Source organism: Ascaphus truei, chromosome 12, assembly GCF_040206685.1.
Source record: "Ascaphus truei isolate aAscTru1 chromosome 12, aAscTru1.hap1, whole genome shotgun sequence".
NCBI lineage: Eukaryota > Metazoa > Chordata > Amphibia > Anura > Ascaphidae > Ascaphus > Ascaphus truei.
This window is the reverse complement of record NC_134494.1, coordinates 11,490,295-11,516,547: the sequence shown is the minus strand read 5'-3', so window position 1 is coordinate 11,516,547 and position 26,253 is coordinate 11,490,295. Positions and strand designations below refer to the sequence as shown.

General features: G+C 43.9%; 1 protein-coding gene across 7 annotated transcripts in view; it reads right to left on the bottom strand.

Annotated features, from left to right (window-relative positions):
- The window catches only part of LOC142463899 (sperm-specific sodium:proton exchanger-like), a 956,006-nt gene that overhangs the window by 617,798 nt on the left and 311,955 nt on the right, over positions 1-26,253 (bottom strand). For all 7 annotated transcript variants that reach the window (XM_075566732.1, XM_075566736.1, XM_075566735.1 and 4 more), the window contains one exon: positions 5,966-6,109. In XM_075566732.1, coding sequence (XP_075422847.1) covers positions 5,966-6,109 — 144 coding nt within the window. The remainder of the gene's footprint in view (positions 1-5,965; positions 6,110-26,253) is intronic.

Genomic DNA, 26,253 nt, shown 5'->3' with positions numbered 1-26,253 from the left:
GTCCAATAAAGAGGAAGACATCTCTTACGGGGAACCCGAACCGAGTCACACCCACAAAACACCCCAAGAATGGTGGGGGTGCCTGAACTCGGCACGAACAGAAAAGACCGCTCCCTTTGATGATGAATATGATCAGCAGGAGACAGAGCGGGAGCAGTGGATCACCGAATATTTCCGTCAGCTAAAGCAGCTGCAAGAAAAGCCTGGCGTATATAATGAAGCTGCTAAATTTTCAAATGAAGATGGAGACCCCAATATCCCTGAATGGACGGTGTCATCCAAATCAAAAAGGCGGAAAAAGAAAAGCGGTTCTTCACTTACCGTGGAAGTAACAGACACGTCCGCAGATCCTGTGGAGAAAATGGGGGACAGAGTTGCCCTGCAGCCTAAAGAAAATGGAGAATTCGTCCCAAGGTTAACCGAATATCCAGAGGGCCCAAGGCAGAAGTCGGGTACCCCAAAGAAGTGTCTGTCCGGTGCCAACAGTGAGGAACCCTCAACCAACCATCCCAGGGAAGCGGAGCCGGAACCAGTGAGTGACGATCCCTTGACCAGCCCTGAAGACTCCCTGAAAATTGCCAGGCGTGACTGTGATCTACTTCGAGAACAATTGAAACTTGAGAGAGCAGATAACACAGAGCTACAGAAAAATAACGTGAGGCTACAAAAAGATGTGCTCACAATTTACTCTTTAGCCAGGACAGAATTGGACGATCTCAAGACTGAGCTAGATACTGCAAAGGCTACTATTTCCGCCATGGATGAAAAGCAGAGCCAATCTGATAAAATGGTGGCTACGCTAAAGCGGAAGTATGAGGAGGCACTGAAGCAGATGACAGTCTTCCAGCAAGAGGTTCACACTCTTCGCATAGAGCTGAATGCCTCACAACAGGAGATCAACAGTGTCCGGATAGAAGTGGACGTATCTCAGAAAGAGGTTCAGACACTCCGCAGAGCACTGAATGCCTCACATCATGAGACCAACAGCTGCCGCACAGACCTGGAAGTTTCCAGAAAGGAACTACACAGTCTCACTGAGGAGCTGGACATTGCTAAAAAAAACTATTGGTAATCTTGATGCAGATCTCAAAGTCTCTCAGAAGGAGCTTCAGACCCTCAACCTAGAGAAGGAAGTCTCACGCTAGGAGATGGTCATTCTCAAAGCAGATGTGTGTAAATGGAAGGAGGACTGCAAAGAAGCCCTGAAGAATACAGAGACTGAAAAAGGAGAAAATTCAAGATTACAAAAATAAAACTTAAAACTGAAAGAAGAAAATTTTCAGTTAACAGAAGAAGTCAAGGAAAAGTTTGACGCAGAGCACCGACTGCAGAACCAACTGCAAGGTCTGCGTACACACCTCCAGTATGCTGAGGAGAAGCAGCAAATGCTACAGGAAGAAAAACTGCAGGCTGCTAAAGAGGTACAAGCGCTGCAGGAACGTCTGAATACCCAGTACGTCCCCACAGAGCAGTATGAGGAGCTAAAGGCCACGCTGCATGTCTTCAGAGCATCGTTGGAAGCGGAGCTTCGATACCAGGTGACTCTGTATGAGAGGGAGCGTGAGAAGGCTCAGAAACTGGAGAGAGAGCTGGAGAGACAGAGAGACTGTTCCATTTCCTTGAGTCAGTACACCAAGGAGAAAACAGACGCAGCGGCAACCTTGACGACAAAAATTACAGAGCTCCAGAATATGAAGGAGACTCTGACACAGATTCCTCCAATACAGAAAAAGGTATTGGCTCTGCCCAAGCACCAGTATCCCACAGTAACTAATGGTTGCAAGGACAAGGGTACAGTGAGAGTTGGGGACTCCACGCAACGTCAAAACAAAATTACGAAGTTTGAGCCACCAAAGAAAGTACTAGCCAAACCTACTGTACAGCTGCCCAACAGGCAACAAACAGAGGTAGGAGTGCAGAATCAAAGCCAGAAGAATCCTTAGCTGAAGAAGCTGAACTGGCGACTACGTGGTGTGGAGAAGCGGCAGAAAGACCACTTCAAGAGCAGATAACTCTAAGGGCTAGTCCTAACTGCTCTACAACTGTTGCCATACACTTTGTCTACAAAAAGAGGAGTGCCCGACGCAACAGAATTCTCAAGACCGCGCACGTGATAAAAAGACTTTACGTGGAAAAAGTCCTCCTCGAGCGACTGAGGAGTGCTGATCTCAAGCATCTTCGGGAGGAGACAAAAATAAACTGGAGAAAGGGCTCCAATCCCAGCGGGACAGAGGGTTCTCTTCCTCCATCCACTTTCATTCAAGTCACAGAGATATCTAGAATGAGACTGGAAGGATGGGCTTTGGCCGTGGTAAGCCCGAGCTTCCCACAAACAGGGGAGGTATGTAACAGGGGACTTATCCCTGTTCAGTAATGTGCCTTTAATCCAGCAGTGTGGTGGTTAACCTCTGGTAGTTAATTACTAAACACCACCTGCCTGATTAGATGGCTTAGAAAGCCTGTCTTTTGAAACAGGAAGTGAGAACTCTTTAGCTGACACCTGAGCTGAACTTGGAGACACACTTGTCTTGAGCTCTGCCAAAAGATAGCAGAGCTGCTTTCAAGACACAGGGAAAACTTCTAAACCTGTATGCTGACCAACCCTGAAGACAAGGGAGCTGAAGCAGGGACAGTAAAGATTTTCCCTCCAAACCACAAGGACCAAATAAGACTTCTAAAACCTGGATGCTGATATTTTCTGTGCACGCATGGGTGAGGTTCCAGGAGAGCAGAGAAGCTTACAAACAGATAAGACTTTTATTCTTAAGAGACTGCTTATATCTGCTTATTGCATGCTATGTTTTGGGGCTGGGGAGAAATGCTTGACTAGGGAGATGTGAATTGATTGCATAGTGTTTTCACTAGAAATACTCCCAAGTGAACGGAAGCTTTGTTTCCCCCCCCCCCTTGTTTGGATGTTTTCCTGATAAAAAGGAAAAGGCACAATAAAGCCTTATTATAATTTCACATTATAAAGCCTCCTAATTGCGTACCTCTGTGAACGTCCGTCCACACTCCTCTACCGGTGCTCCAGTCGAGGAACAGCCGAAAACTTGCAAAGACCTGGGGGCTCCGTCCAGCATTTTCACCTGCATACCTGTCCCTGTGAGCAGGTGCTCTGGACTAACCATGTCAGGTCGCACCAGAGTTACCGTAGCACCGGTGTCCATCAGACCTGCCACCTGCCGATTGCCTATGGTCACCGGGCGCAAAAATCATTGGCCGACATCATTGGCCTCCAGCCAACTGCTGTGACTCAATTTCCCTCCTGATTCCCCTCTGTGCCACCAACTGCTGCTGCTGAGACCACTGGCTGGGTCAGCTGCTGCACTCGCTGCACGGCTTCCTCCCGCTCCGCTGTTGGGGCCAACCCCACATAGGCGATCGGCCTCGCTGCTTGGGAGCTGGATCGGGGTAGGTTGGGGCAGTCCACCCACAGATTGCCCAGCCAGTTGCATTGGTAACATCAACACTTGTAGACAAACTCTGCGGGCTTAGTTGCAGCACATCCAACACTCTACTTGCTCCGCCATGGCTTGGGGGCCTGCGGTGTGTCAGCTGCCTTGGAGAATTTGGTTGCCGGCACTGAGGCGGGGGTCAGTACCCGATTCTTGAAATGTGGTCACTGTCATCAGCCATCGTAGCCTCCTTGCTGAAGTTTGCCGGCTTATGGTCCATGACCCACTCCCACACCTTTGGTACAGATTTGAGCAGGAACTGCTCCTGAATGATGAGATCCAACAGGTCCCAGAACGTGGTGGCCTGGCACTCAGCTACCCACCGAGCCCTTTGTCCAGAGCCCTTATCTGGACTCGATATGACTCCTGTGTGACCGCATACCTGGCCAGCAAGATGGCCTTAACAAAGTCATAATTGCTGGCATCTGCACTGTCGATCTCACGGAATGCCTCCTGCACCTTTCTGCTCTTCTGTGGGTTCTAGTACTTCACTTCACCCACTCAGACTCCAGCAGCTGGTGCAACGAGCATTGGTTCTCCAATGCACGTAGGAACTCATCGATATCATCGGTACCGTCCATGAACTTCGCGAAGCTCTGGTATAATACCTGGGCATGGGGGTTTCGGGAAACGTGACTACTAGTCGTGGAGGGGGCTGGAGTGGGTATCGCACGGTGTGCCACCATGTGAACGATCTGCATTCATGATGCCTCAGGTCCCAGGTTGGCCAACAGATCCACCATAGCAATCGCCACTAAATCGGCCGCCGAAGGAGGAGCAGCTACCTGGTCGATTATGGTGTTGTCTGCCACTCTATCTGAGTTCCCCCCGAGGGACTCGTCCTCTGAGCTCTCAGGAATAGTGTTAGTGGCTGCAACCACTACCGCATCAGCGACCTCGGAAACACGCCGGCCTTGTGCCGCACAATGTCTTCAGCGAGATCCACCTTTACTCTGCCTTCGGTCACCATAGCACTACTACCTTGGCCTGGGTCCAGCTACGGAAACATTCTGGATCGGGTCATACAAGGGGAATGTGAAAGGAGAGGTGCACCGGACAATGCACTGTATGTCTGCAACTACCGGTCCTGCAGTCTTGAAATCAAGACTGACTCAGAACTGAAAGTACCGCAAGAGTTTCAGAGCTGAGTGTAGTGATCACACCGCTGCCACCAGAAAAGAGCCTGTCACGGGAGACCAGAACTTTTAACACCGAAACTACCGAAATCATTATCACCAGACAGGACACAATAGTTGAATAAATTAATGTTTATTCTGGCAAGCCAGCAAACATACAAAATACACAATTACAATGAAACCCTCACCAACTGGGGTCCTTGGGGGGCAGAATCTAGCCTCAACTAGGTGCACGGGCCTGCTTCAGTAGGCTTGCCATGAACGTCTTCTTCCCCGTCTTCTCAGTGCTATTCAATCAATGGCACTTTCGAAAATCCCACCAGCCGTGTCTCCGATCAACTCTCAAACTGTTCTGGTTCTATGATCGGCCATGCTCATTACATAGCCCTCGGTCCGCAATACTTTTCATGGAGCAGTGGCCGCCGGACAATCAGAACATGGATAGTGATGGCGCAGCCAATCAGAGGACGAGGGCTCGTCCGGCTGCAACAGAGGAGGGGCTGGCTTAGGTATTGTAGACCGCCCCTTGAGGAGGGAGCTGCTGGCAAGCGGGAAATTCGAACTGGCAAATAGGAATCGTGCATACGGGACTAAGACCCGGCAACAATTCCCTTGGCCAGCCCCTTACCTCCTGGGTAGGCATCTCAGCATCTCAGGAGAACAAAGGCTCTGCACCACCGAGAACCAGTTCCCAGACCTGAATCACTGCCCTACCTTACTCACCATTGTACAGGTACTCAATCTGCCCCAGGCTCTGTCACCAACAGGCATTTCTTCGCATGCAACCCAGATAAGTGAATTACTGTGGCTGCATGCAGAGAAATGCTGGCAACACAAAAGACAATGCTGACTTGCTAACTGTATGGGGAAATACATTCTAACATAGGGAACAAAAGTGTGTTTTATTATACAGTCTCCATTCCCCAATTTATACAGTTTTCCCCCTTCCAGATATCACACAGTGACATAGCTCTCATCTGAAAGAGATTACACACAATACATTACATACAGGCCAAATGAGCCTCACAGAGGCAGCCATTACACAGGGTATTGGGGCAGCCAGCCGGGCTTCACCTTTATTATGTGAGGTTGGCTACCCCTTCCGTCACAACCACTATGATCCGTATATCTCCAACCCTTGACCTCGGCTTGCCTCCTACGATCCTACATTCTTTTACCCTGACCCGGCTGTCCTCTACTACGAACCTGTACACCGGACGCAACTTCGCGTCTCTAGGTCGGTGTTTTCTAATCCCCACCTCGGCCTTGCGGTCCTGTCCTGTTTGTGGCGAGCATCCGTTACAGAGACAAATATTTGTATGTTTCATATAATTACATTAGTAATATTAAGGATCTTCGCCCAATTCTTACCTTATAACATTTAGTCCAATGTAAAGGATACTAATGTTGAATATGTCTATAGGAGTTATATATTGAAAGGTTCTCCCAGCTATCACAATCCCGACAAAAACGAAGACTAGTGTGTTTGCCAAATTAGTTAGCATTTCCCAAAACCTATGGAGAGAAATGGAAAGTTAATCAAATAATCATAGTAAATCAGTAATTTAAGCTCTGTTTTCATTCTCATAATATAATTAACGTCTTTTCTCATTGTATTTCCAAAATACTAAAACTTAGAATACTAAGATTTACATATTACAACCAACGACCCAAATGATTTCTAAAATGATCCTAAAATAGCATTTAGGAAGGCCAAAAACATTAAAAACAGGGTGGCCCCTAGCGTTTTGAAGAAGTATTTGAGTAAAAGATCAACATATGGTAATTTCCTTTTAAGACCAGTGGGGAACTACACAAGTGGTAGATGTGTTGTATGCAAATACATGAAGTGAGATGAAGTTATTAATGATGTCAAGACTTGCAAACAATATTATTTATTTATTCATAAAATATTTTACCAGGAAGTAATACATTGAGAGTTACCTCTCATTTTCAAGTATGCCCTGGGCATAGAGTTAAGACAAATAATACATGGTTACACATACATTTACATAAGTGAACAGGGTATAAATTATATACAAGACATTATATGCACAGTTAAAGAAAATATATATTATAGGCGTATGTAACAGTTACAGACCAGATTAAAATGTGAGACAGCCTTAGATGTGAAAGAACTTAAACTGGTGGTGGATGTGAGAGTCTCCGGTACGTTGTTCCAGTTTTGTAGTGCACGGTAAGAGAAGGAGGAGCGGGCGGATACTTTATTGAGCTTTGGGACCCTGAACAGTCTTTTGGAGTCAGATCTCAGATGATAAGTGCTGCATGTGGTAGGGGTGAGGAGCTTGTTCAGATAGATGGGTAGCTTGCCCAGAAAGTATTTGAAGGCAAGACAGGAAAGGTGAACTTTGCATCTAGACTCAAGTGATGACCAATCTAGTTATTTGAGCATTTTGCAGTGATGTGTGTTGTAGTTGCATTGGAGAACAAAACTGCATATTGAATTATAGAGGGTGTCAAGTTTGCTAAGGTGGGTTTGGGGTGCCGAGCCACATACTATGTCTCCATAGTCGATAATTGGCATTAGCATCTGCTGTGCAATACGCTTTCTGACCAGCAGACTTAGGGAGGATTTGTTTCTGTAAAGTACACTAGTTTGGCATAGGTTTTGGATGTCAGGGTATCAATGTGCATCCCGAATGTTAAGTGGGAGTCAAACCATATGACCAGGTATTTAAAACTAGTAACAGAGTTAGGGTGATGTTAGTGTTGGTTCTGATCTGGAGCTTAGTCACTGGAAGCTTTACAAATTTGGTTTTGGTCTCAAATACCATTGTTACAGTCTTGTCAGTGTTTAAAAACAGTTTGTTTTGGGAAATCCAGCTTTCGAGTCTCAAAACGTCAGATTGAAGTATGTGTTCAAGGACGGAGAGGCTATGGTTGTCTGCATATAGGATTGTGTCATCTGCATACATGTGTATTGAAGCTTCCTTATAAGCTGTGGGAAGATCATTGATGAACACTGAGAAGAGTAGGAGCCCCAGAACAGAGCCGTGCAGGTGATATCCAGTGGGTTGGAGTAAGAGCCAGAGATGGACACATGTTGGGATCTACCTGATAGGTAGGACTGAAACCAGTTTAAAGCATGCTTCCCAATTCCAGAGCTCTGAAGTTTGTTAAGCAAGATAGCATGATCAACAGTATCAAAAGCCTTTGCAAAATCTAGGAATATTGCACCAGTAAGTTGTTCCCGTTCCATTCCACACTGGATTTAATTGCAAACTTTTAGCAGGGTAGTTACGGTTGAGTGTGTGGGGCGAAAGCCAGATTGGAATTGGCAAGGGAAATTTGTCTTCGTATAGTAATTGCTTAATTGGGAGTGGACACATTTTTCCATGACTTTTGATAGTATTGGGAGAAGAGAGATTGAACAAAAGACTCCTCCCCACCTGAAGAAGCGAGTTAACCTCGCGAAATGTGTGTCGATGAAGTACAGCCGCGGCCCCTTTTATTCTAACACTTCACCGATATTGTCCGGTGACTTTTTCCAAATGCAAAGCGCTTCGCCGCGTTTGTGCGGCATTCGTGCCGTATTCATGTCGCAATCCTGCCGGCGTCACCCGCGCTTGATCTGTTTAATGAGAATGTTTCTGATTTAATTGGTTGCAATTCTTTGCGTATCCGCCAGGTGGCAGATATTCATGAATTGTAATGTGCATGCGCTTCAGTAATGTGTCGACTTGCCGGTGTTTAAAAAATACCACAGAGGTCCTTTGTGAATTAACCTTGGTACTGAAGAAGTTGTACAACATTGTATCTATTTAGGCGTTTCATATTAAAAACTAAATGCAAAGTGTCTGGTGTTCTATTCCATTGTCCAGAGAGGTCCAGAGATGAGTACACCACTGCAGTCCGTGTTCCTAAAGCCCAACATAACGTACGCTTATTTAATATGGTCAGCAATTAGTTCAGCAGATGATAGATGGCCACAGTTGGTCAAATTTATCAATATTTTATCGAAAATTATGACTTTTACAAATTTTCACCAGAGGCTCTGGGGTGGAAGCGTGCGATAAGGAAAAAGTTATGTATCGATCCACGTTTTTTTCGTATTGCTCCTGCACCCGGAGTTACAGGAGGAGGGTATTGATGTGTTGCCCCTGAATTTTCCAGTATCTTTGATCATGGAGAGTTCAAAAGGCGAAAGATCATGGTAAAACCAACTAAGAATCGTCAGTCACAGGCAAGCAATGCGCCAGCACCGGCTTCCAATAACGGTTCGACCGTCTGTGAAAACCTGCTGACCGGCAACCCTTGCTATCAGCCCCCGCCTGGATACCTGCAGCCTGAGCAGGATTTCACATACAGATACACTACCGACACACTTTATTGAAGTGTGGTCGGTACCGCAAGCCGGGAAATCTCCCGGCTTGCTAGTGGCCGCCCCTCGGCGTGCCGCGCGTCATAGACGCGCGGTCACGCGTCATCGGGAGCGTGCGCCCCCTGCACGCGTGTCCAGGGGCTCCCCGATGGAGCCCTGGTGTCCCGCGATCGCGGGACAGCGGCAGGGGGTTCCGGGGGACCCGGCGGACCCGGCAGCGGTAGGGAGAGCGCCCCGATCGGAGGGCGCTCTTCCGCTGCTTCGGCGCGCGCCCGTCACACTCGGGCGCGCGCCAGGCTACTGCTGCGGCACAGAACGGGCAAATGCTCGAATAAACTGTGCCGCAGCAGTACCAGCAAGCTTGCATGTACCAAAGCGATTTCCAGCTTCATCAGCTGTCAACTACAAGTGTAGCAGGCCTACACCTGTCACCTGTCAACTACGTGTATAATCAAGACTACGGGACTGGCAGTGGCTCGGCGCCAACCAAATGGCAAAGTCTATGGTGGGTACACCTGCCATATGTAATTATTTTTTTACCATATCAATATCAATGCACAGTAAAGCGATTCTCCTGTAATCAATCGCTTTGCTTATGGTTATTTAGTTCTTGTAGTCACAATTCGCCAAAATGTAGTCCAGCAATATCATTGGCTGCGCAGCGTCTCCAGTTAGACGCATGCTCATTGGAACCTTGTTGAAATGCATACAGTATGCATCTCATCACATCTAGGCACATGCGTGTACAGTATGTGAACAAGAGACGCCCCCGGAGAAAATAATTGTTGGGACTGACCGATGGGACTGCGGGGACTGACTGTGGGAACTTCTTTAGGGGACTGCCAGTTTTTTTCTTCCTCAGAAAAGAAACTTTGTCATCGGGCAAATGGAGGGATTTCGATGGATAATATCGCTTTTTGTAACGATGCTTGCACACTGGTGAATCTGAATCAATGCTATTTTTATTGATTAGGATAGAATAACTGAGCTTTTTTACATACTGTACCGTACTACACTATATAATAAACCCCAAAAATAAAAAGGTTGCATTTATTCTGTACATGTATTACAGTGCAGGAGGTGTGTTCTACTGTAATAATAATACAAATACCGATTATGCATTTTAATACTGTTTTGATGTACTGTAATGCGCAGTAAGTAAAAAAAACATTAATGGTGTACTGTAATTAAAAACATACAGGTATATTTAAAAAAAACAGCAATTTATATTATTGGTGGGTGCAGTAAGTACAAATACATTAATGGTGTCCAATACAGTAAAAACATTGACAGTATGAATAGAATCAACAACAATCAACATTATTTTTATTGGTGGAGTACTGTAAGTAAAAAAACATTAATGGTGTACTGTAATTAAAAACATACAGGTATATTTAAAAAAACATATTAAAATACAATTTTAAACAATGAACAAGTCAGAAATGAATCAACATTTTAACAGATGAGCAATCACGAAGCGAATTCGATCCCCAGCAGATTGTCCTTCCAGGGCCGATGCCTTGTATGCCGCAAAATGCCATTAATGGAGTCTCGCACGATTTTCATTAAAGGATCGGTAATTGAAAAATAGCGCCGCAATTCCTCCACAAAAGTCTTTCTCAAATTTTCAGGCAGAATCTTTTTCTCGCGATTCCCTTCGTAGTTCACATTGTGGGCCCACCCCAAGTACAACGAGTATGGCACGTGGTGCTTGAAAATTAACAAGGTATGCCTCTGGGGTATACGAGCACTTGCAAACCTATACTTCTCCATGAGTGGCTGGGGCAGCTCGCGCAGGATGATGTCGGGCACCGTCTCAATGCAAGCATATGTGGGTTGGATTCTGGGAGCGAGTGTTCTTCTGGGAGCGGGTGTGCTTGTGGCAGCGGGTGAGGTAGGTTGTCTGGGAGGATGCTTTCCTCCTGTCTTGATCTCCTTGTCAGTGTTGTCTCCTGACGTGGTCTTGACGGAGTTGTCATGACATCCTCGTCAACGGCATACATGAACACATATTCTTCTGATGGAGGGGGTGCGTTTGGCGATGGAAGGTTGAAGGTCCCATTCATCCCATCCATGCCACCCTCCTGCTCCGGCGTCCGAGATACAGGGGCATGAACTCCGAGCAAATGATGTATCCCCGCTATGTCAGTCTCTATCTTCTCCATCCATTGATCCATCTTCTCCATTCGTTGATCCATCTTCTCCATCCGTTGATCCAGCTTCGCCATCCGTTGATCGATATTTAGCATGGTCTCTAAAAGAAGATCTATCTTTACCAGCATAGAGTTCCCAGGGATATCGACACTTAACCCATTCAGCATGCGGTCTAATGAGGATAAAGAGAACTAGACTAATGATATACTAAGGGCTCAACCTATTTACCTAAACTAAACAATACACAATAATGATTGAAAAGTGCTGTGAACAATATCTCATATATAAGAATACCTATATATGAGGAAATCCCACAAACTGATATGACATATTGCAGGAGTGGCTGCCTAAGGAGTGAAAACAACCCTATCCAGAAGGTAAGTACAACGATAGCAATACAATACAAGAAATAAAAACAAAAACAAACAGAAAATACAAAGTCCTTAGCGCACTGTCGGGTATATAACCTGAGAATATGGAAGTCCCAATTCTTTGATTACGGGGATGTTATATGGGTCCGGAATCTGATTTCTCTTAGAGTCCTTGGAACAGTAGGTCAAAATCTGTAATTAAACAAAACAAACCACTATTGCGCAGTAACTTCAGGTCAATCATTAACTCCCCCACCGTTGCCAGCTACTTACTTAAAAGTAGGAAATAAAAGGCCTTGAAAGGTATCTTTAGCTTTCTTCCTGGCAGGCTGATAATCTATGTGTTGACAGGCGTTGTTACCCCTCTCCAAACAGATAATCACAATACCATGTACGGAATAAAACATAAAAAGAACCAATGGTATGATACCGTAAAATTTAATAAAACAATATAGGACTAAACAACAATGCACTCACATGTTGACCATCCCTATGAACGGGTTACAACGTGCCGTCCGCTTGCGTGAGAGGATGCCGGAGTGAAGCAGATGGAGGTGGGATCTTGTTTGAATCCCCGTTTCGTGGCCGCGACTCGGAATGCCTGGTCCCCCTCTGATGTCGTCACTGCTAATGCGCCTCCTCTCCTCCCCACACTCGTGCACGCAGTACCACGTCCAGATAGAACTCCACCCTACGCGCGTTTCGTGACTATTGACGTCACTTCTTCAGCGGTAATGGAGTTATTGAGGAAGTCCGTGCTATTTAAGCACATCTTAAACCGTCCAAATGGCTCCTATTGGATAATTACCCAACCCGGAACTCCTATCAAATGCCACATATACATAACATGATGGGACACAATAAAAATACATCATAATCATAGATATACAAAGATATGAATTACACATCCTGCATACCACTTGACAATATATAAACTAATCTTTATTCTATATCAATAGTTTAAAATTGAATACTGCTAGCAACTCTATAGAGGTAATTGGACACTATACTGCCTAAAAGAAATTACTGCTAGCGTTGATGAACCGAGAACACAGAGGAAAAAGTACAGACCGGGGATTGGATAGCATATGCCTTTGAATATAGAACCGACCTAGCCATCTTTGAGAAATGATGCCAGATCAAATTCTATATTTAGCCCTCTTGGGGTCAAGGTTTTAAGGGTATAGATCCAGAAGCTTTCGCGTCTGGATATTAAGTTCATCTTGTCTCCCCCTCTCCAATTTTGTTTAGGGCATTCTATGCCCTTACAGACTAGTCCCATAGGATTTTGATCATGTTTCAATTTAAAGTGGTTGGAGACACTATGTGTCTCCAAACCTCTTTTTATATTGTAAACATGTTCTGCAAAGCGTCGCTTCAGTGGTCTACCAGTTCGCCCTACATATTGTAGCCCACTCTAACAGATAGACCACAAAAGGACTCCTGCAGGTAATGAATGACTTAATTGGGAACGATATTCCTGTAACGTTGGACTTAAAGTCCCTACACTTGGAACCATATCTACAACCAATGCACTTACTGCATGTGAAGAACCCATTCATTTCCTTCAACCACGTAGTATTGCGTTCTTTAATTGGATTTAATGGACAACTGGGGGATAACTTTAATTTAAGATTATCTCTCCAGACACAGAAAAATTATTAAAACTAAACTTTAAATTTCACTGGCAACACAAATCTATAAAATATCTGGGTGTCCACATTACCAGAAACGTCAAAGAAATATACGACGCAAATTACCCCAACCTAATCCGGACCCTAAAATCCGACCTACAAAAGTGGACATCTAAAAGGATCTCCTGGATAGGAAGAATCCATAGTGTTAAAATGAACTTACTCCCCCGCATCTTATATCTCTTCCAAACTCTCTCAGTGCCACTCAGATTGAAGGACCTGCACTCACTTCAAACCGACATCTCCAAGTTTATATGGGGAGGTAAAAAACCAAGAGTCAGCAAAATCAATATGAAAAGGCCGGTCTTGGCTGGGGGCCTAATGGTACCCTGCCTGTTATCATATTACAAAGCGGCACAGTTGAGCCAAATTATACAATGGCAGTCGGACCCGAGATCTAAGAGATGGGTCGAATTAGAGAGTGCAGCATGTGAACCTATAGAATTAAGTAATCTAATCTGGCTCCCCAAAACAGTGCGAAAAGGCGCTAATATGCTGCTATCCTCAATGACCAACTCATTGTCAATCTGGGAGTCCACAAAATTTAAACATTCCCTCACAACGACACGCTCCATGATGTCACCCCTGTGGAACAATTCCGAGTTCGTGCCAGGCCTATCGGTAGGCAATATATCAATTTGGAAAAAGAAAGGTTATAATCGGATTAAAGATCTGGAAGGCCATGACAGAAAAATTAAGACGTTTGATCACGTCAGATTAGAAAAAGAGATCCCCCACTCAGAATTCTTTAGATACCTCCAGATCAGGGCGTTCTACAACAAATTTGCCCCGTACCCACCATTGACATCCTTCGAAAAGCTCTGTCTGGCAGAGACCGACACAAAGGGACTTACCTCGCAGCTATACAGCGAAGTGATCAGTTCTAGTGAACAAGCCCATGAGATACCCTCATTTAGATCACGATGGGAAGCAGACATCGGGGAATGTCTGGAAGACGAGGAATGGAGTGCTATTTTTCTAGTGTTCCATATGTACCACCCTCAAGGAGAACGCATATAAGGTCCTGATGCGATGGTACCTTACCCCACTAAAATTATCAAGGTTCATGCCGGGATCCTCCCCGCTGTGCCCACGCCAGTGTGGAGGATCAGCAGACCTGCTACATATGCTGTGGTCTTGCCCGCGGATCTCCTCATTTTGGGAGACAATTAGACTTTGGATACAGAGACTGTTTGATCTCACTATTCCCCCAGATCCGTGGCTGTTTCTCTTGAACAGACCACTAGCGGGTCTCTCTAAAGCTCACAATAAACTTATTGCTCACTTTGCAATTGCAACGCGGTGTGAGATCGCAGCACTATGGAAAAGCTCAGACATACCAACCATCCCAAAAATTCGGAATCGTATTTGGTTTATCTGCCAGATGGAAAAGTTAACGAGTCTGGTTAACGACACTGGCGACAATTATCTAAAAGTCTGGACGCCTTGGTTGGCACAGACGGACATCTCGGGGATAGAAAGGACATCAATCTGGCTATGATAGGTGAAATGATAGGTGTAAAATCAGCGCTTATGCAAACAACAATAATAAACCTTAGATACAGAGTCCAATTGGTAGTCCTGGAGCTGCCTTGAAAAGATTATTCTGGTATCTTCTACCCAGAATCGGATTGAAGGCTGGAAATTATCTTTTCTGGCGCTGAGGTGAGGTGAAGAAGATTGTACTTGCAATTTCTTCTGTTGAGCTGTGACCTCAGGAAAAGGAGAAAAAGAAAAGACAAACCATGCAGGGAACCTGCAATGGTGTATTACCCAAGGGATAACAAAATTATACAATGAAGGAGCAATTTATTACAATGTTAAAATAACAAGGTTAAAATAACCATGGGTGACAATTGATGAACATACATATAATAATACAAATTGATATAATAAAATGAATAATGGACAAGTGCCTAGGCACTATCCACACTCTTGCACTTCGGAACTTAGTCCAACAGTTCCTTTCTTTGCTCCGCCTGGTCTAAAATTGAAAACCTACTCACCAAAAGTGAATAGGAAATAGGCACTTGGTTTTACTGGTCTTTGCCGTTGATATCGCCGCTCGCCTAGTGGTATGTTCGTCTCTGCAGCCGGGGATCCGATTCGGTGTTCCTGCATGAAATGCTTCCTGGAATGCACACGATCCGCACGGCGTGATGACGTGACCAGTATTGGTCCTCAGCTACGGTGGCTCAACGGTGCCAAAAAACCTTCCAACGCGTTTCGAAAGCACAAATGATGTCTCTCTTCGTCAGGGATAAGTGCTGCTTGTATCTGATCTTTTAAATACCCCAGTTCGTAATTCAAAGCGCATTGTGATTGGCGCAATCATTAATAGAGTAATTAAGCCCATCTGCCTTCTACATGTTGTCTTATGGAGGCACAGATATACTAATACTAATTACTCATTACGTGGTTTCTAGACATTTAATACAGAAACATCTCCGTGTTCTAACAAGACGTGTATATACAGTATAAGGTACACTGACAGTTATTTAAGATTGGTGACTATAAGTAAATGTATCATTAATACCGTCCCCTATTGTTTTATAACCCATCTAATTTGATTGGATTTATAAATAGTCTTGGATGATCTCAGAGATGTTTATGTATAGCAATTTGGAAGCATAGTTTCAATGACAATCAATAAATCTCTACACATTGTTGGATATAATTTGCTGTTGAATATTGTACCAGGCTACCCTAATACATTATGTAAACCAACAAAATGAATATATTAATAAACATAATAATAATAAAACAAATATTTTAAAATAAACATTCCAATCTAATTTAAATTGAAAATGAATATGAAAAATGCAGAATATAGATATTACAGAACTATATTTTTAGTGCGGATGTGATTCAAGATACACTTTTAACCATGGCTTTGAATAGCATAGGGAAGGAATATCTGAGCCAGTCATGATTTAGAGTGAATTAATCGTAATAATAGTGTGAATAAATATGTTATAATAAAGTGATAATGACAAGTACTGTTGCCTTTGTTTATAGATACATACTAAACATAATAAACTTACATATATGTGTATTATTAGTTATAAATGTATTTAAAGTGTTACGTGAATTTATATAAGTGAATAATATTTATTAATATTATTATATTATTTTGAGTGTTATGAACTTATAATAATGATCATACTAATGTGTATTATTGATTATAAATTTAAAGTGTTACGTGCATTTATATGGGTGAATAATAGTTATATATCCATATTATATTGGTGTTTTGTGCCTGCTTCACTAATACAATTCTTTTTGCTAACAAGTGTGCTGTCTCTTCCTTGCTGTGCCTACTTTGGATTCCCTGGATTCTCTGGTCTGCCTGGTAAGGAGCCTTTGATTATATATCCATATTAATATATTGGGTGTTATGAACTTATGATAATGATCATACTGATACCATCATCGAGTCGGCAGACAACATGAAGTTAGGTTAGATCATCATGATTTTAAGAAGGCTGACAGATCAAATTCAATGTTTAAACCTAGTGGGCTAAGAGTCTTCAACTCGAAGATCCAGAATGACTCTCTTCTCGATATAAAATTAATTTTATCCCCACCCCTCTTGCTAAAGTTTGGACATTCGATGCCATGACATTTCAGCCCTATAGGGTTTTGCGAATGGGCTTTTTTGAAGTGAAGTGACACATTGTGAAATTCAAATCCCCTCTTTATATTATAAATATTAATTTTATTTCGAGAAGAGAGTAATTTTTTGGCACAGTTGAGCCACCGTAGCTGAGGACCAATACTGGTGACGTCATCACGCCGTGCGGATCGTGTGCATTCCAGGAAGCATTTCATGCAGGAACACCGAATCGGATCCCCGGCTGCAGAGACGAACATACCACCAGGCGAGCGGCGATATCAACGGCAAAGACCAGTAAAACCAAGTGCCTATTTCCTATTCACTTTTGGTGAGTAGGTTTTCAATTTTAGACCAGGCGGAGCAAAGAAAGGAACTGTTGGACTAAGTTCCGAAGTGCAAGAGTGTGGATAGTGACTAGGCACTTGTCCATTATTCATTTTATTATATCAATTTGTATTATTATATGTATGTTCATCAATTGTCACCCATGGTTATTTTAACCTTGTTATTTTAACATTGTAATAAATTGCTCCTTCATTGTATAATTTTGTTATCCCTTGGGTAATACACCATTGCAGGTTCCCTGCATGTTTTGTCTTTTCTTTTTCTCCTTTTCCTGAGGTCACAGCTCAACAGAAGAAATTGCAAGTACAATCTTCTTCACCTCACCTCAGCGCCAGAAAAAATCTGACTATGATAGTTTTCAGGTCCGTTCTCCTTGGGAGAGGTGTACTACACCCATGCTCTGCATCGGTTGACCACATTTCAGCCAGGCAACACACCTAGAGAGGCAGTGTAACAACTCTAAGACACACTCACGATCACTAACACCCATCCCTACCCCCATACTTCCAACCCCCTCTTCCCCCCCCCTTTTCTTTCTCTTGGTTCAATGTTTGTGTACCGGTTTGTCCGACCGTATGGTTGATTGTTTGTCGGTCTCCACGTTTGTTTGTTAACCCATGTAGTTGTCTATCTGTCTATGTATACGTCATCTGGTTGAGTCGTGTGTCAGACGGTTAGCCGATTGGGCAGTTATTGACTCGTGACAGAGCATGTACACCTGATCCCCCCCCGATTAGTAGGGGGGTATGACACCGTAATATGGACTCTGGACTGCGAGCCGTGTCTCGATACCCCTTTAGGCTCACCAGTCTGACCACAAGTTGAAGTTCTATTCCACTGATATTAGTAGAGTTATACAATGAGAATCACCATGACATAGTGTATCGTGTAATGTATTGTACTATCATAAACTATTATAAACTAATAAAATTAAGTTACAAAAAAAAAAGATTATCTGCCCTCTTAAATACTATCTGCGGACACTTGGGTAATATTGTATTTAATAATGTATCACCTTGTAAGGCAGAGTCCATGAGAATCCTAAGTGATACAGCTACTTACCAAAAACTGTCATGTGATCCATCGGTTGAGTTTAAGGCAATTTTAAATGAGTATATACAAAAGGGATTCAGTGATGGAATCATTTCCAAGGGAGAATTGGAGTTCTTGGACATCCAGCAGCCAAGGATTACAATTTTCTATTTTATTCCAAAGATTCAAAGGATCTTTGGAATCCCCCCGGTCGCCCCATTATATCTGGGATTAAATCGTTGACCTCCAATTTATCCCAGTTTATTGACTCTACATTACAAAAATATGTTTCCGAAATACCTTCATATCTCCGGGATACAACTCATATCCTAAATATAATTAATGATTTAAAGTGGGAGGATCATTATTTATGGGTCACGTGTGACGTGACTTCGTTATATACCATCATAAATCATGAGTTAGGTATCGAGGCAAACAGGAAAGTATTAGATCATGATGATAGTCTTGAACAGGGATTCAAAAACTTTATATTGGAAGGGATAAGATACATTCTTACCCACAATTTCTTTAATTATGACAACAGTTTCTACCTCCAGATATGCGGCACTGCCATGATCACCAGGTTCGACCCCAGTTATGCAAACATTTTTATGGGTATGTGGGAGGAAGATTTTATCCAGTCCCGCAACCCATTTGGGGCGGACCTGGTGCTGTGTAAGCGTTATATTGACGATGTGCTGTGTATCTGGGGTGGAAATGAGGAAGATCTGGGTAAATTCCAACAGTACCTTAATACCAACAATTTAAATTTGAAATTCACATTTAATACCAGTCCACTCACTATTGATTTTCTAGACTTGACATTGTTTATTGAGAAGGGATCCATTGAGACATAAACCTTTTACAAAAAAGTAGATGCGAACACCTATCTCTTGGCATCAAGCCATCATAACCCTAGATGGATTAATAATATTCCCAAGGGCCAGTTTCTAAGAACGAAACGTAACTGCTCTCAGGTAGAAGTATTTAATACACAGGCCAATGAATTAAAAAATAAATTCATTGATAGGGAATATAGTCACAATAAGGTTATGAGGGCATTAGAAGTAGCAAGAAACACCAATAGGGAGGATCTAATTGTTATGGATAATAAGGAAATAAAAAATAAGCAAGAAGGAGTTGAATTTATTCCTTTTATTACCAAGTATAATGGAATGGCTACCAAAATCCCACAAACAATTAAAAAACATTGGGGAATTTTACAAGGTGATACATTATTAAATACAATATTACCCAAGTGTCCGCAGATAGTATTTAAGAGGGCAGATAATCTTAAATTAAAGTTATCCCCCAGTTGTCCATTAAATCCAATTAAAGAACGCAATACTACGTGGTTGAAGGAACTGAATGGGTTCATCACATGCAGTAAGTGCATTGGATGTAGATATGGTTCCAAGTGTAGGGACTTTAAGTCCAACGTTACAGGAATATCGTTCCCAATTAAGTCATTCATTACCTGCAGGAGTCCTTTTGTGGTCTATCTGTTAGAGCAGGGGTGAGCAAACTTTTTATGCCGAGCCCCCCTTTTCATCCATGAAATTTCTCGGGCCCCCCCTGCCTGATGTAATCAAAATCACATGACGTCAGTGCATGTGCAGTGCATGACGTCAGTGCGAACCAGCTTTGTAACGCCCCCGCCACGCGTCTACAAAAAAAGTATTTATAGCACAAATTACATAACTTAAAAATAAATATTATAATATTTGTCTAATAGCGTTCCCATTTCTGCTGTATTATTAATCTCTCTCTTCCCGCCACATTAGAACACCTCAGGACCTCTCTAACCTCTTCCAGTCTCTCCCTGTATTTCTCACTCCCCCTCCAGTCCCTCTCTATTCCTCCCCTCAGTGTCTCCCCCTCCCCCCCCCCACTCTCTTTCCCTCCCCCCAGTGTGTGTCTCTTTCTCCCTCCCCCCATTGTCTCTCACCCTCTCCCCTCTTCCAGTCTCACACTCCTCTTCCAGTCTCTCCAACTCCCTGTATTTCACACTCCCCCTCCAGTCCCTCTCTATCCCTCCCCTCAGTGTCTCCCCCCACTCTCTTTCCCTCCCCCTGTGTGTCTCTCTCTCTCTCTCTTTCTCCCTCCCCCTAGTGTCTCCCTCCCTCCATTGTCTCTCACTCTCCTTCCAGCCATTGCCTCTCCCTCCCCCCAGTGTCTCTCTTGCACTCTCCAACCAGCTATTGTTTCTCCCTCCACCCGGTGTCTCTCTCACACTCTCCCTCCAGCCATTGTGTGTCTCTCTCCCTCCTGCCAGTGTCTCCCTCCCTCCCACCAATGTCTCTCTCATCCCCATCCCCATGTAGCTCTTTCACCCCCCCTCCCCATGTCACACTCACTCTCACCCCCCTCCCCATCTCACACTCTCACCCCCCTCATGTCACTCACACCCTCCCCATGCCTCAGTCTCACACTCACTCCCCCATGTCCCAGTCTCACACTCACTCCCCCATGTCCCAGTCTCACACTCACTCCCCCATGTCCCAGTCTCACTCTCCCACCCCCCCATGTCCCAGTCTCACTCCCCCCCCCCATGTCCCAGTCTCACTCCCCCCCCCATGTCCCAGTCTCACTCCCCCCACATGTCCCAGTCCCCCCCCACATGTCCCAGTCCCCCCCCCATGTCCCAGTCTCACTCCCGCCCCATGTCCCAGTCTCACTCCCCCCCCCATGTCCCAGTCTCACTCCCCCCCATGTCCCAGTCTCACTCCCCCCCCCCATGTCCCTGTCTCACTCCCCCCCCCCATGTCCCTGTCTCACTCCCCCCCCATGTCCCAGTCTCACTCCCCCCCATGTGCCAGTCTCACTCCCCCCCCATGTGCCAGTCTTACTCCCCCATGTCCCAGTCTCACTCCCCCCCCCCATGTCCCAGTCTCACTCCCCCCCCCATGTCCCAGTCTCACTCACCCCATGTCCCAGTCTCACTCCCCCCATGTGCCAGTCTCACTCCCCCATGTCCCAGTCTCACTCCCCCCCATGTCCCAGTCTCACTCCCCCCCCCATGTCCCTGTCTCACTCCCCCCCCCATGTCCCTGTCTCACTCCCCCCCCCATGTCCCTGTCTCACTCCCCCCCCATGTCCCAGTCTCACTCCCCCCCCATGTCCCAGTCTCACTCACCCCCCATGTCCCAGTCTCACTCACCCCATGTCCCAGTCTCACTCCCCCCATGTGCTAGTCTCACTCACCCCCTCTCCCCATGTCGCTGATGCAGGAAGCAACGAGATGCTGCTGTGTACTGTAGCACAGCGCCACCTAATGGCCAAAAGAAAAATTGCAGCTGCAGACGGCTTTTTTCCCTCTGCTCCTGGCAAAATCGCCGCTGCTTCCTGCGCCCCCCCTAAACAATCTTGCGCCCCCCCAGGGGGGCGCGCCCCCCAGTTTGCGCACCGCTGTGTTAGAGTGCCCATGTGGGCTACAATATGTAGGGCGAACTGGTAGACCACTGAAGCGACGCTTTGCAGAACATGTTTACAATAGAAAAAGAGACACTATGTGTCTCCAACCACTTTAAATTGAAACATGATCAAAATCCTATGGGACTAGTCTGTAAGGGCATAGAATGCCCTAAACAAAATTGGAGAGGGGGAGACAAGATGAACTTAATATCCAGACGCGAAAGCTTCTGGATCTATACCCTTAAAACCTTGACCCCAAGAGGGCTAAATATAGAATTTGATCTGGCATCATTTCTCAAAGATGGCTAGGTCGGTTCTATATTCAAAGGGCATATGCTATCCAATCCCCGGTCTGTACTTTTTCCTCTGTGTTCGCGGTTCATCAACGCTAGCAGTAATTTCTTTTAGGCAGTATAGTGTCTAATTACCTCTATAGAGTTGCTAGCAGTATTCCATTTTAAACTATTGATGTAGAATAAAGATTAGTTTATATATTGTCAAGTGGTATGCAGGATGTGTAATTCATATCTTTGTATATCTATGATTATGATGTATTTTTATTGTGTCCCATCATGTTATGTATATGTGGCATTTGATAGGAGTTCCGGGTTGGGTAATTATCCAATAGGAGCCATTTGGATGGTTTTAGATGTGCTTAAATAGCACGGACTTCCTCAATAACTCCATTACCCCTGAAGAAGTGACATCAATAGTCACGAAACGCGCGTAGGGTGGAGTTCTATCTGGACGTGGTACTGCGTGCACGAGTGTGTGGAGGAGAGGAGGCGCATTAGCAGTGACGACATCAGAGGGGGACCTGGTGCTCCGAGTCGCGGCCACGAAACGGGGATTCACGCAAGATCCCACCTCCATCTGCTTCACTCCGGCATCCTCTCACGCAAGCGGACAGCACGTTGTAACCCGTTCATAGGGACGGTCAACATGTGAGTGCATTGTTGTTTAGTCCTATATTGTTTTATTAAATTTTACGGTATCATACCATTGGTTCTTTTTATGTTTTATTCCGTACATGGTATTGTGATTATCTGTTTGGAGAGGGGTAACATCGCCTGTCAACACATAGATTATCAGCCTGCCAGGAAGAAAGCTGAAGATACCTTTCAAGGCCTTTTATTTCCTACTTTTAAGTAAGTAGCTGGCAACAGTGGGGGAGTTAATGATTGACCTGAAGTTACTGCGCAATAGTGGTTTGTTTTATTTAATTACAGATTTTGACCTACTGTTCCAAGGACTCTAAGAGAAATCAGATTCCGGACCCATATAACATCCCCGTAATCAAAGAATTGGGACTTCCATATTGTCAAGTTATATACCCGACAGTGCGCCAAGGACTTTGTATTTTCTGTTTGTTTTTGTTTTTATTTCTTGTATTGTAATGCGGTCTAATGAGCTGGATCTTGTGCATGGGGTACTGTGGACATCTGGGTGGATGGGTGCATAAGAGGATGAGATGGGGGTTCTCTGGAGATAAGCGGCAGCATCGCCGAGGAGTGATGGAGGAGGTGCCCTGTGGATTTCCGGGAGAGAAGCGACAGAGTCGTCGAAGAGTGATGGAGCAGATGGCACAATGCAGTATCTGGACAAGGGCAAGTTCAGATACAGATCATCGAGTGGGAGGCTATGCAATGTGTGTCACCTTTTATGCATGGCGACGAGGTGCAGGTGTTAAAAGTGGGCGTATTCTAATGTGACTCATTAAAGTATAAATACACCATCCATTTTGTGGATTCACTGCACATTGAATACACCGACTAAACATCGAATTTACATTCTTGTTCTTGTATTTCTTTCTACATGCAGCGATGCCTGTTAAAAAGAATTCTAAGGATCTCAGCATGAGAATAAAGGAGATGTACACGAGAGGACAACGAATTGCAGATATTCAACGCTGGCTAAGTACTTCGGGCCTCATTGTGCTAGCAGCAACCGTGAGCTATCATGCCCACGGTTAGACCAAAAAAGTAAAGAGGACACCAACGGTAACTACCGCGTAAGTACTGTGCTGTACTGTACAGTATCTATCTATTTTTATTGTTATCGCTGTATATTTATATAACTCTATTCTATACAGTATCTTTCTATTTTTATTGTTATCGCTGTAAAGTTATATAACTCTATTCTATACAGTATCTTTCTATTTTTATTGTTATCATTGTATATTTATACAGTATAACTATTCTATGAAAGTAATATCAACTGTATATTTGGCCATACTGTAGGCCTGAGCATAAATGTACCTGTACTTGTGGCCTACTCTAACGTATTGTTGTTTTTCCTTTAAACTGTAGGGAGACAACTGTTCTGGTTGACAGAATAAGTGAAGAGAATGATGAGAACAGTGCCTTAAGGGTCAAAGACACTCTGCAGAAAAATCACAATCTAACTGTATCAGAGACCAAAATGTGTGAACACCTCGCTCTAAACCCCAGAGGGGATAGCTGCGTGCCGCCTGGGAGGAGATATAGTATTAACTAGAGAGGTGTACTTCAAGAGCAAGGTACACTAAAAGATCCCAAATGATGGCGCACTGCAAACCATTTTATATATAATGAGGTCAGAAGCAGCTGAAATAACAAAGTTAAAATAATTTTATTGATATTTAAACTAATAATAAAAATAGATATATATCCAGAAGAAAGGACATATAGCTATAAACAGGTCCCTGGAGGTACAGTATTAATCCATACAATGGGAAGTGAAAGGAGAATAATGTCTCTGAAGTGTAAGTACCAAAGTTGTAGCCTAATAATAACGCTACACTGGATGTTGATCACCCAGATTGAGACGTATGCGCAGTTCGCCATAGAGCACTTCGTCTGATACATTACACTGTATCTATTGATTTGGTTCACGTTGTTAGGTATTATCGCGTTACTTTATATTAACACATCGAGTTATTTATCAGCACATCTTGCACTTTTTTGACCATTTGGTATCTCAAGGGACATTTCATTCACAGATGTGAGAGCTTTCACCGCATATTATTAGGCTACTACTTTGGTACTTACACTTCAGAGACATTATTCTCCTTTCACTTCCCATTGTATCAGAGACCAGCATTAAGAAGATGAGACGCAGAATTGGATGGAAATATGAACGTGTGAGGTTAGTACTGGACAGTACAGGAGGTGAAAAGTGTGGTTTAATAAACTGAACTGTACCTATAAAATTATTCCTTCTCATTACAGAGCGTATCCTATGATAAGGGACGTCAACAAGATAAAGAGAGTGGTCCAGGCACAGGCATGGATCGACAGTGGCAAAACTTTTCAGGATTGCATCTTTACTGACGAGTCTACTGTATCTCTGGAGAGATTTGCCACCTTTGCATTTCACAAAAAAGGATGCATATCTATGAAGCCGTGTCCAAAACACCCAGTGAAGATGCATGTGTGTGGTGCCATCTTTAGGCGTGGACCAGGATGCATCGTCATCTTTGATGGTACAGTATAATAATGCACAAAGTCACATGCTGTAGCCTTAAGCACTGTACTGTACTACTGTAGTGTGCATTATTTTGAGCACTTTTCTTTTCCTGTTACAGGAATCATGAATAAATCGTTTTCCCAAGAGCAAATAGTGCCTGAGATTGTGGAATACATCACACGTGAATTCCCAGATGGTCACCATTTCTACCAGGACAACGATCCGAAGCACACTGCGTCAACTGCGCATATTCTTGCCTGTGGTATCAACTGGGTGAAGACGCCAGCGGAGTAAGTACGGTAACCGTGTCTCGTTTTTTCACACTTTACTGTGTATCTCTTTAACTAATTCTCCTTTTTTCCCCCTCCAATGACAGATCGCCAGACTTCAATCCTATCGAAATGGTCTGGCATCAGCTGAAGGACCATATCCGAAAAGTGGTGAAACCCTCAAAAAAGGATGAGTTGGCGAATGGCATAATGACTTTTTGGAACGATGCGCTCACCGTGGAACGCTGTAATAAATATATCGACCATATTGCGACTGTGTTGCCCATTGTGATAGAGCGTAATGGGCAAGCATCAGGAAGGTAGTACAGGCAGTCCTCGGTTATCCGACACAATGCGTTGCTCAAAATGGCGTTGGATAGCGAAACGTTGTAAAGCGAAACACGTTTTCCCATAGGAACACTGTTTAAATGAAAGGTTCCGTTCCTGAAGGCATTTTTAATGCTAAAATACACAAAATATTTTACGCAGACAATAAGATATGCAGCATACACATAAATTATATAGTGTATATACTGTATTATATATAATATAACATAATATATAATATAAAAATATAATATATTATATAGTATAATATAGTATAATATATATATTATATACACATAAACAACTTTGCAAAGTGTCGTAAGAGCATTGGATAAGCCGTTTTGGCGTTGTAAAAATGAACATAGGTATGCATTTCATAGCATTGGATAAGCCATTCGTTGTAAAGCGAAGCGTTGTAAAACGAGGACTGCCTGTATAGTACTGTAGTATGGTAAGTACAGGTACACCAAGTACAGCATGATACAGGTAAGTATAGAGAGAGCTGGCTGCACTACCAATCTTGTTACAAAGTATTTTACAGTATAGTAGTTCCAGTATACAGTAGTTTGACAGTAGTAACTGCATACAGTAGTCCAATATGGAGTAGTTTTATTGTACACAATACAATTATATGCACTTAACTGCACT